Source organism: Danio rerio, chromosome 9, assembly GCF_052040795.2.
Source record: "Danio rerio strain M-AB ecotype USA chromosome 9, GRCz13ab, whole genome shotgun sequence".
Classification (NCBI taxonomy): domain Eukaryota; kingdom Metazoa; phylum Chordata; class Actinopteri; order Cypriniformes; family Danionidae; genus Danio; species Danio rerio.
Window position 1 is genome coordinate 43,986,258 of NC_141029.1, and position 11,701 is coordinate 43,997,958.

Below are 11,701 nucleotides of genomic sequence, written 5' to 3' on the forward strand. Positions count from 1 at the left end.
CTTTGAAATGAAATTTGTTTATTGTGTTATTTCAGGAGTTCATCTGTGCTTCTGTTAAAAACAGAACTCAAAAAGATAACTTAAACCTTGTACAAGAATTATGACATTTAATGCACTTTTTAAATATATTTCAGAAACCACATTTGAATATTAACAAATTTGACTAAAATTTTTTTTCAACATGACAGTTTAAAACAGTGAACGTTTTTTTGAAAATGACACATTGAAAAAAACATTACCCTGACTTTTTAAATGTAAATATTAAGTGTGAGTGAAATGTTAAGTACAGTAAGGACATTCATGGAGTTGCATATTAAAATGGAAAGGTGCTTCATTTGAAATCAATGGTGCTTTAAAAAGTTCTTGTATCTGGTGTTCATTCAATTCAATTCAATTTTATTTATGATGCACTTTAATGCAACACAGTTGGCCAAAGTGCTAACAATAAAGGGTAAAACAAAGCATAACACATACTTTAAAATACAAATAAGTAAACATAAAATGTCAACATCTTACCCTGTGCAAAACTCCAAATTGAACAAGTATGTTTTAAGATGAGATTTAAAGATTCTAGAATTTAAGCGCAGCCACAGCAAAAGTCTGATCCCCTCTGAGCTTTCGACTGGTTCTGGGCACACCTAGGAGGAGCTGGCCGGCTGACCTAAGCAAACGAGAAGGTGTCTAGAGGCAGGGAAGCTCAGAGAGGTAAAGAGGTGCATTGGTGATGTTTCTGTATTTGAGTGTGGCAGTTAAAAGATTTTGAACGAGTTGCAGCAGAGAAATAGAGGACGGACTCAACCCAAAATTAAGTGCATTACAGTAGTCCAGGCGGGGGTCATGGATTACTGTTTCAAAATGCTTGCGTGGCAAAACATGCTTCATTTTGGCCAGCTGCCTTAAGTGAAAGAAATTGGAGCGAACAACAGACTGAATCTGGCTTTCAAGCTTTAGTTCAGGATCTGTTTCAAAACCCAGGTTCACAATCTGGCTTACAGAAAGTTTCAATAATTTTCAGGGGTACATGAAAGAGTGGGAACCCTGTATCCATTCACAACCCCTTAAAGACAAAACTAATCAAACGGTTTTGTTTTTTGACAGTTTTTTACGAACTTTTACACTTTCTTCCCAGCTAATAGGCTGCATAATCGGGCGCCAGGGAACCAAAATCAACGAGATCCGTCAGATGTCTGGAGCTCAGATCAAAATAGCTAATGCCATGGAAGGGTCATCAGAGCGCCAGATCACCATTACAGGAACCCCCGCCAACATCAGCCTTGCCCAGTACCTCATCAACGCAAGGTGAGCCTGTCAACATTTCCAAAAAGTGTTGACATTTACTTCAGTAACGTAACATTCATGCTGTTCTACCTCGACACAGTTTCTTAAAGCAAGCTCAGACAGGGTCATCCAGTATTTTTCCTAGTAGTGATGTGTTTGGGGAATCAGTGATGTTGCTCTGAATCTGTTCTTGTGCGTGTGTGTGATATTGAGGCTTTGCAGGGTAGCGGCGGGGGCGATACTAATGCATATTGCTTTCCACGGTTCTGATGGCAGGTTCAGAGACGTGGCAGCCATGTGGAATGACCCCTCATCAATGACTACATCCTGAAGCCCCAAACTGCTTTCATTACATGAAGCTCTGAGCAGCTGATTCCCAATATACACCCCTATGTACAATCTTCCTTTAGATCTCACCGAATACTTCCCTTAAACCCCACGGTCAACTTCATCAGTAGCTTCATTCATGTAGGCAGACTACTGAAATAAAAAAATAATTAAAAAAAGAAACGCAGGACAACTGTAGTATGATTTGTTCATGTTATGCAGTGTTTCAGTGTAGTATTTTAGCATGCTGAATGCTTGGATCTTGTTCTAGATTTCTTTATTCTTTAACGTTTTGCTAGATTAGCTGAGTACGGTTGCTGCGCAAGTCTTGACAGCAAATGTTTAATGGTTTGAATTGCATCCAATAGCATTTTTTAGCAATGCTGTTGGCAAGGAGCCAGTGATGTGATGCAGACGTACAAATGCATGTCCGAGTCGAGGAGATGTTGGAAACTGTGTTTCTTTAGTGGCAGAACATTTTTATTTGAATATTTAACAGTGGCTTGATTGTTTTCAGCTCGACCGAATCGTAAGAAATGCATGACTGTTATTTTTATTTGTTTGTTATTATTTATTTCTCAACATGGAGAGCAACAAAGTGGAAAAAAAAGCTCTTATTTTTATACAGAAGTGTCATATGCTTTCGGAATTATTTTATGTTATCTATTTTTTTCTATCTTTTCCTTCCCCTTCCCTTTTTTCCTCTTCCCTTGAACTATTCTAGGCTGACGTCTGAGGTCACTGGAATGGGCACTCTCTAATTTCTACCCATGATCCTTCACTGCATCACATGACCCTTGAGCCAATGGCATTGCACCTAGTTTGTTTTCTCTCTGTACTTTTGCTGTCCTGTATTTTCAGTACTTCTGACTCATTTATATTCTATAACGTGCACATATTTAAGCTGAGTTTAATGTTCCTCCTGCTCAACCTTTGTTGTGCTCCTGATGCTCCTTATTATTACCTGTTTATTTCGTAAGACACTTTTTTTTTTTGACTCTCTAGTACCTCACGTCACCATTGTCCCGTTTGACCATTGTGATTTCATGTTTCAGCGCCGTTTTCTGTGGTGTGGTACAGCTAAGCCAATGAAATCCTTCACTTGTCAATCTGTCGTTAGCTACGGCTGGATTTGTCATTTTTAAAGCAGCGGTCTTTAAAAATGCACTGTGCTCCTGGGCTTATAACAGTGCTATTCATACATGAATAATGAAACAAACTGATGGAGTTGGAATGTTTGCACCACGCCTGTACGCTTTGTTTGCATCCGTCTTTGTGGCATGCAGAGTTACACCGAGAATCCATTATTAGCCTCTGTATTCGCTTTCAAAACAGAGAGGAGAAATGCTTGTAAACAAAGGATAAGCCATGCCGGCTGATTTATTGCATGCTGAGACCTTTCAATTCGGCCCGCAATCTAAGTTGAAGTAATTGAATATATCACAGCAGAATCATTTCTGAAATATTTTTGTACGCAACAAACATAGGACAAATACAGCTTTATTCATCCCTTTGGAAGTAAATACAGATCTGCTGATAATGAAATCCTTCCCATGCTTCCCGTACAGCATCTGTGAGTATGGTAAAGGATCACATAGGGTCCAAAATTATCATTTTCACAATTGTGGATGAATTGAAAACATTTTATGTAAGTATTATGCATTATTTTTGCAATTTGCACCAGGGGCTTCATTTATAAAATGCACATATGATCAGATTTGTTACTAAATTCTGTGGATTCACGTCAAATGTCAGGAACAAATCAGGAATTGTAAATGTCAACTGATGATTCAACAATGCTTATTCAAATGCAAAGTTATTTTGATAATAAAACAATGTTAAAATGGGGTGGCTCATAGCAAGAAGGTCATTGGTTCAAGTCCTGGCGGGACCAGTTGGCATTTTTGTGTAAAGTTTGCATGTTCTCCGAGGGTTTCCTCCAGGTGCTCCCACACAGTCCAAAGACAAGTGGTACAGGTGAATTGAATAAACTAAATTGGCCCTATTGTATGTGTGTGAATGTGAGAGTGTGTGGGTGTTTCCCATTACTGGGTTGCAGCTGGAAGGGCATTCGCTGCATAAACAGTAGTATAAGTTCCACTGTGGTGACCCCTAATAAATAAAGGGACTAAGTCAAAGGAAAATAAATATAAAAATAATTTCAAGTTATAAACTAATTGCTTATTTTACCCTCAGTATTGTAAATATATACTGTAAACAATAACAAACAATGGTAAAAGACATTAAAGCGATGTCGAAGCGAAGCAAAAAATTATTTTACCCTCAAGTAAATGGTAAACACTAAACAATAAAAAATATAGTTTGAAGGAAGCTGAAAACCTGTAACCACTGACTTTCATAGTAGGACAAATAAATACAGTGGAAGTCAATGGTTACAGGTTTCAAAATAACTTATTTTGTGTTCAATGGAAAAAAGAAACCTAAAACAGATTTGTGACCAGTAAAGAATAAGTAAATGACCTCTTTAAGGGGGTCGGTCACACACTGGATGAGAAGTGCAAGACACTTGACAGATATCGAACACTAAATGCACCACGTTCAGATGAGATAATCTATTCACCACTCATGCAGAAAACCGTGTTTCTCCAGTTAGAATTTACAACTTCACATCGGCATCTCACAATAAGAATACGATTTCAATATGCGATATGAATAAATTTCAGCAGATGGCTCTATTTAAGGGTGGGAGATTATTCGTTTAGACTGATTGGGGTGATTTTCTAAGGGTGTGAATCATGTTTAAAAATAATAAACCATTTGTAATTATAATTATACTTATTTCTCATTAAAGTTAGAAATGTTGTACGTTATTGTCTCCAAATGCTGTACACACTGTTGAAATACCTTTAAAACACATGCAAATAAGATAGTTTAACTCTGTTATGGTTAACTGCATTGACTTCACAATTCTCATGTATTCTCAATTGTTGATCATCTTTAATCCCAACTGAACATTGCATATCCTGCGATGTGACTATTGCAGAAAGAAATACACATTACGATGATGTTACAATATATTGTGCAGCCTTAGAGTGGTGCATACAAAACATTACAGAAAACTATTTTCAAAACCTTATATCCACTTCTTTTATAAATGAGGCTCAATTTCAGTTTAGTCTTGTTTCTTATCACATTCAAGGGACAGTTCACTCAAAAATGTATTCGCCATTGAGTGGTTTCAAACATTTTTGAGCGCCTGTTGAACGCAGAAGATGTTTTAAAACATTAGAATTCTGTAGCCATTGACTTCCATAGTAAAAATACTATGGAAGTCAATTGGTACAGGTTTCCAGCTTTCTTTAAAATATCTTCTTTCGTGTTGAACTGAAGAAACTTGACAAGTGAATGATAGCAAAATTGAACCCTTAGCGAGTGTTTATTTTGGACCCTGCCGTCATACTCTGTTCATTCAGGCAGTGTTTTCCATATTGCTCTCCAAGACCATATTTATCAGTCGAATCACAATGACAGACAAGCTCTGCATGCGTCCAACAAAAGACGAAAAGGTCGTTCTTCACTGACAGCTTTCTGCCGAAGGCACATTTCTGCTACATGGCAATGCAACAGAGTGCTTTGTTATTTTTCCCTAGGCTACTTCATCAATAAATCAGGATCATTTGCATCTCGGGCTCTAGAATGTTAAGAGTTTCGGCCAGAATTTCTAATGTGACGGCTAATTTGCCACCCTGGTCGCTGTTAAACATGATTGTTTCTTTATAACAGTTGTTTTATTATGATTACTGATAAGCACGAATCTTGAGTTGGTCACCTCCTACTGATGTAGCCTTAACGTTCAGTTCTAATAATACTTTTCTCACACGTAAAGCGATTGACTTTAGGCTGTTTACATGGCATGTTATGCTGTGGTTAATTAATAATAAGACCACCTGTGGTGTACTCTATAAACAATGCTTACCTACTACATTATCCATCTAGCGGCTCCTTTAAAGGAATAGTTCACCCACAAAAAATGAAAATTACCTCATTATTTACTCTGACTTATGTGGTTTTTAACATTCGTGAGTTTCATTTATTCGTTGAACACAAAAGATGATATTTTGAAGAATGCTGGTTTGCTGGTATACATCAACTATTCAATTATTGTTTGTTTATATTTACAATGTAGATTATGTCAAAGCAGCTTAACATACAAGTTCTAGTAAGTTGAAACTATGTCAGTTCAGTTTTCAGAGTTAAAGTTCAGTTTAGTTATGTTTCACTGCTGAAAGTCCAAACACTGAAGAGCAAACCCATCGATGCACAGCTCCACAAGTCCCAAGCCAGTGGCGACAGTTGCGAGGAACAAAACTTCACCAATTGAAGAAAATAAAGGGGAAAAAAACCTTGACCAGGCTCAGTTGGGCACAACTATTTCTCTTTTGGCCAATCTTCTTGTGCAAAGCTGCAGTCTAGACCCTTGAGGCTGGAGAACATGATGTCTATTGTAGAGAAGCTGCAATTGTTGAAATAAAAATTTAAGTACATTTCTGTAAATGAATATCCATTATTTTATGGTAAATTTCTGTAATTTAACTGCTGTTATTTTACGGGGGGTTTTCCAGCACGCCAGCTGCCAGAAATAAACCATAAAATTACAAAAAAATAAATAAAATGTACAGTGTAGAGTTTTCAGGCTGGCTCACGGGATCAATGCGATGTAACATGACTATAGAAAGTCAGTGGGTTAACGTTTTAAATTATACTCTTTTGTGTTCAACTAATGAAAGAAAGTCAAATAGGTTTTGAAAGTGTTTTTGATTTTTGGATGAACTGTCCCTTTAATTAAAATGTTTTTTAGTTTAATGAAATGTGTCATTTCTGAGGCAGAAAATAGTCCTCTGACCGTTATTTACTAGCATGAATTTGGGTATGTGCATCTCTTACAGGAGACCTTGATGGCATTAAAATGCTTTTCAAGCACAGAGACCTTGAATGAATGTGTAGTGGCGTAAATCCCACCTCTTCTTGTGGCTTGTATATTCTGCAGAAATGACTTTTACATTGCTCCAGAATGAATATGTCATGCCATGCATGTTGAAGATTAGCGGCAAGGCACTCAATTTATTTTATGTTTCCACACCAAATCTGTTTAGTCGGCGCACTGAGGCATTCCATCTTTGACTTCCATTCCAACCAGCAGAGGAATGATTGAAGTCATTATTTTTTTGCGATTCTGTTTATTGGCGCAGAAATTACACACTTTAATTCCAACCACACCAGAACTGCTGAATTTTGAAGCTCTCAAAATGTTTCCTATTTCTTTTCCCTGCAGAAATCAAGTTATCCTTTTATCCAAATCAAACCTGTTTCAGTCAGCAATCAATATGTATTTCATCCTCCACATTTAAATGTGTCAAATGTGGGATTAAGGCTGAAAGTTGAATGTAACCGCTTCAACATGCGATTCATTATTCAATCTAAAGTTTGTTTGTTTTTTGGGGCATTTTCTAATGGGGTATATGCACAGCTAGTATTTTTCAGCCATTGATGAACTTCTGGTGAAAGATTTATGTGACTATTTTCAATTTTCTTAAGGTTTCTTTTACATCATTGATGTTGTAATGTAATTACAATACAATCAGTTAAATAGACCTGAAGCATTCATTTAGTTGCTCATGCAAAAAACGAGGTGAAAGACCATCACAGCTACACTGTAAAAAGCAATAGCTGTTCTCACTAATGAAAAAGTGCAGTTAATTTATTATGAACAGGTTTGTTCACCTTACAATATTTAAACAACTAATCCCAACTTTTTAGCACATTAAGTTGGTAAACTAAATAGATTCAAGTAATCTTGACTTACAATAATATGTATTTACAACTTTTGAGTGGTCAAAAGCATGTTAAAGAAAGAGAATGGTGATGAGGGAACTAAGGAAACAGGTGGCACAGTAGGTAGTGCTGTTGCTTCACAGCAAGAAGGTCACTGGTTCAAGCCCCGGCTGGGTCAGCTGGCATTTCTGTGTGGAGGTATTGGTGAATTGGGTACGCTAAATTGTCTGTAGTGTATGTGTGTGTATGTCCTGGTCCTCCAGGTTGAGCGTTGGGGTAACGACTCAAAAAAATTTGATCTTACAAAACGCCAACATGGTGCAGCTCTGAGAGCAAGTAAGGTACTTATTTTTGTCTGTACTTAAATGTTTTAGTTCAGCTTACTTCAATTGATTTCCTAAAATTTTCCTTGCAATGTGAACACTAATAAGAAGTTACACAACTTATCATTCTGAGTCAACAATACTGAAGTTTACTTTATTAAGAAGTTGTAAATACAAACTGTTTTAAGTTATGCTCACTTAAAACTAATACAATAATTTACTTAGAAATTAAGGCAATCGATTTCCTCAATTTTTCCAAGTGAGATCAACTTATTACATTTTACAGTGTAGCGCCGTCAGGATCAGCAATGGAGGGCAGAAACTCCATTGAAAATTCTGCGGTAAAATATACTCATATTTTAAAGACATGGCGGGGGGAAACAGAATTTAATGCAGTGCTTCTTGTCCGGTCTGAGACCCACTTTATATTTTATATCTATCGGGCAGTGAGGATCAACGATTTCTAAAGAACCAGATCTTAAACCTGGCAGTTTTTTAATAAAAAGACAGTTCACCACAAGCGCTAAGGCTGGCTGACTAATATTAAAAGTCTCTGTGCATATACTCCATTGCACGACAGCAAAACAATTTTAGTTCCCTGGATTATAACTGAAAATGCATTCTAATTAAGTCAATCTGGCACAAAAGCATGCGTTTAGGCTATGAAGATATATTTATATTTCTATATTTTTATTCGGTATCTGTTGAAGAGCGGAATCAAAGATATACGCACACAATCACAATCATTTACAAGTTAACTGAACTTTTATATTCGAGTCAAACTTGCGCACGGTCATGCTGATGATGTCACACTGTATGATGTCACGCCGTGGCTTTAAACGGAATTCTTCTAGATTCACTCAATGCGTTCTGTTGGTGTTTTCGGTTTTCTTGTGGTCACGTTTACCATATGTTTTGCACTGCTTTGATATATGTAAACATTTGTGTCAGTGTCTTAGGCTCTTTTCAACTTTCAGTTAGATTGTACGTTCACACAGGACTGCGTCTTGTGCTACATGTATGGAATGTTTGATTTGATGTTCTGTTTAGTCCACCATGTGCTGTACTTTAGATCACTGTACAGATGCATATTAATATTCAGACAGCAGCATGCAGAACTTTGATATTTCTCTGTAGCTGAATGCTATACCAACCAAGGGAAGGCTGTTGTTGTTGTTTTTCATTACTATTGTTGGTATTGTTTTACAAATGCAATAAAAATTGATGTTCGTATAGGACTGCGATTGAAAACGGTGAGCTGTTTGGTGACAGTACGGCATTACTAAACTGCTTTTTATATATATATATATTTTTTTTTTTCATGTTTCATCTCCACCCGAACTCATGACATCATCACATGATCTTGTTTCTCATTTGAACTCATAATTTAAACGCACATTCATTCACACTGTTTTGTTTGTCATGCAGTTTTCATTGTACTAGAGCAGCAAAAAAAAAAAATTTAAAAAGAAAGAAAAAAAAGCCCTCTACCTGTATGTGCTTCTGTAAATGATTCTGTTTTGGGGGGATGAAATGATGTAACAGAGTAATTATTTTATGTTGGACAATTTGCTGCTTGCAGGTCTATATTAGATTCAATTTACTGCTGAGGTTAGGTTAACTTTGAAATGTTTTGTAAAAAGGAGAATAAAGTTTGTTTTTTCCCTTGACTTTTTGTGTGATGCCTTATTATTTATTGATTATTTCAGCTTTACTTTTATAATCGAGGACAGTGGTGTCCAAAGTCAGTCCTGGAGGGCTGGTGTCCTGACATTTTATCCTACCCCTCAGATTATGCTACCAACACTGTATTTGAATGGTTCTGAGGTTGGGGTTAGGTATTAGGGCAGGGGTTCTCAACCTTTTTCACTTCAAGGCCCACCTCCTTCAAAAATGTTTTGAAGGCCAAACTGATTGCCTGGAGAAAATGTTTACTTTAAAGCTTTATTAGCAAAACATTTATTTTGCCTTCTGCTATTATTCTCTTATTTTTCTACATCATTTTATAAAAAAAAAGTTAAACATTTGCAGAAGTTCTGTGAATTAAACTGCACAACCCAAAAGAAACAATGATAATCAAAATGATAAGAGTTGGCTCTCTATAAAACAAACATAATTGGTTTTATTTTATATAAAATTGTCAAATTTAGGAGGAAAAAGTGTCATTATGGATGTGACATCTCTCCGTTATGGATGTAACTGATGTGGATTTGCCACTTGTGTGATTTTTGTAAATCAGATAGAATAGTTTGAAAACATTGACAGATGCGTTTTTGAGTATTTTTAAAGGACTGTAAAATACTTGCTTACCCAAAAATCCCAGAAACAGTTTCCGTATTTTGGTAACAATTCTTTTCATGGCAAAGTTGACATTTGTACAAAATTGCTCATATATATATATATATATATATATATATATATATATATATATATATATATATATATATATATATATATATATATATATATATATATATTAGGTTAGATTCTATCACATATATTTGAATTCAACAGCTATGACATACCAAAAGAAATGAGGTAAGATCAAACTAATATTTCTCATTAGTAATTATCAGTGTTTAGGGTAACACATTACAAAGAGTTACAAAATAACAATACTTTTCAAAGTAACGAGTAAAGTACCACATTATGTTAAAAAATGAAGCAATAATATTTGATATATTTTTAAATGTAATGCAAGCTTTTTATGTGTTTTTTTATGTAAATGAAGCTGTAAATTACATAGTGTGTCATTAATCGTAGAGCTCCTCTATTTAGAAAAAAGAAGAAAACAAAACTGCAAGATCAACCCTCCTTAAAGGTAAGGAAAGTAACTCAATAGTAACGTAACGCATTACTTTACCCCCACCCCAGAGTATGTGAATATACTGCAAATGACATTTGTCATTTATATCTGAATATCATATATTTAATGTATTTTATAGTTTTTAAAACGGTTTTAGACTACAGAAATTAATTCATTAATTGCTTTGACATTTTAACACAAGAGTTATAAGGCTTTGCACTCATAAAAAAATGCACATCACGATACATTTTCAATCCTTACCACTAGAGGTCGCTAGCTGTTATAATTAGTTTCATGCAAATTGACCTGTATGTGATCTTGCCTCAAACTAACTTGGCGTTTATATATATATATTGCATATTTATGGATGCTCTGCACACCATAACCACAAAGAAGCGGTATGCATCAGCATTTAAACTGATTAACAGTCAGGCTGGAGGTTGTGTTGGCTCAGACTCACATAAATCAACAGTAGCCAGTGGCTAGGTCTGTGAATTGTTTTTCATCACGTAGGCTAAAGACCTTTAACTCCAAACATATAGCAAGATTCAAGGTTGTATCTGAACATTGACCAGCATTTGTACCGCTCACCTGGAACCCACAGCACTGTTATTTAAAATCCGTTTGTCGTTATTTGGCTGTCCTCTGTAGTTCCGTGGCACTAAGTTGTGATGAAACTCACTGTCGTTTTGTTGAAATTAAAAATGGCGGCGTGGCTAATCGCCGGTTGATCCTGCCGGCCTCTCTTGAATGTCGAGGGAAAACAGCAGCAGGACCGGCTCTACATCAAAAATGAGTCCGTCACTCCAGGGGGATTGGGGGTCACCTCTACACACCCTCCGTCGTTGGCCCCCGTTTGTTCCCAGCCAGAAATAAGCTCAAATTAAAACACCTCCTGATTGCCCTCCCCAAGTCCCTGAGTACATTTGGCTGAACACATTCCCTGCGGAAAAGAGGAGATGAGGTACAGTCCAGAGGATAAACAGCAAGGTACTTCACTGTTTTTGTTATGTTTTTCACTTGTAGATGCTGTAGTTACCTCAGACTGCGCTTTTCGATTTCCTGAATACAATTGACCATTGTTGGGAGATGTTGTGATTTTATTTTAATAAGAATGAATGGCAGCGGCAAACGGACATTTGCAAATCTACTGTATATTCAAAGAGAGATTTAG

The 11,701-nt window shown here is 36.3% G+C and overlaps 1 protein-coding gene across 54 annotated transcripts in view; it reads left to right on the forward strand.

Annotated features, from left to right (window-relative positions):
- pcbp3 (poly(rC) binding protein 3) overlaps nt 1-9,391 on the forward strand; it is a 148,684-nt gene extending 139,293 nt beyond the window's left edge. For 14 of the 54 annotated variants that reach the window (XR_015498866.1, XR_015498872.1, XR_015498870.1 and 11 more), the window contains 2 exons: nt 1,130-1,299; nt 2,330-3,577. Coding sequence is in view for 28 of the 54 variants with exons in the window: in XM_087266523.1 (XP_087122649.1) it covers nt 1,130-1,299; nt 2,330-2,366 (207 nt within the window). In the remaining 26 variants the exon portion in view is untranslated. Of the gene's footprint in view, nt 1-1,129; nt 1,300-1,554 lie in introns of all 54 variants that reach the window. The other 40 variants (XR_015498848.1, XR_015498850.1, XR_015498853.1 and 37 more) reach the window with 5 other exon arrangements.
- The last annotated feature ends 2,310 nt before the right edge of the window (nt 9,392-11,701 follow it).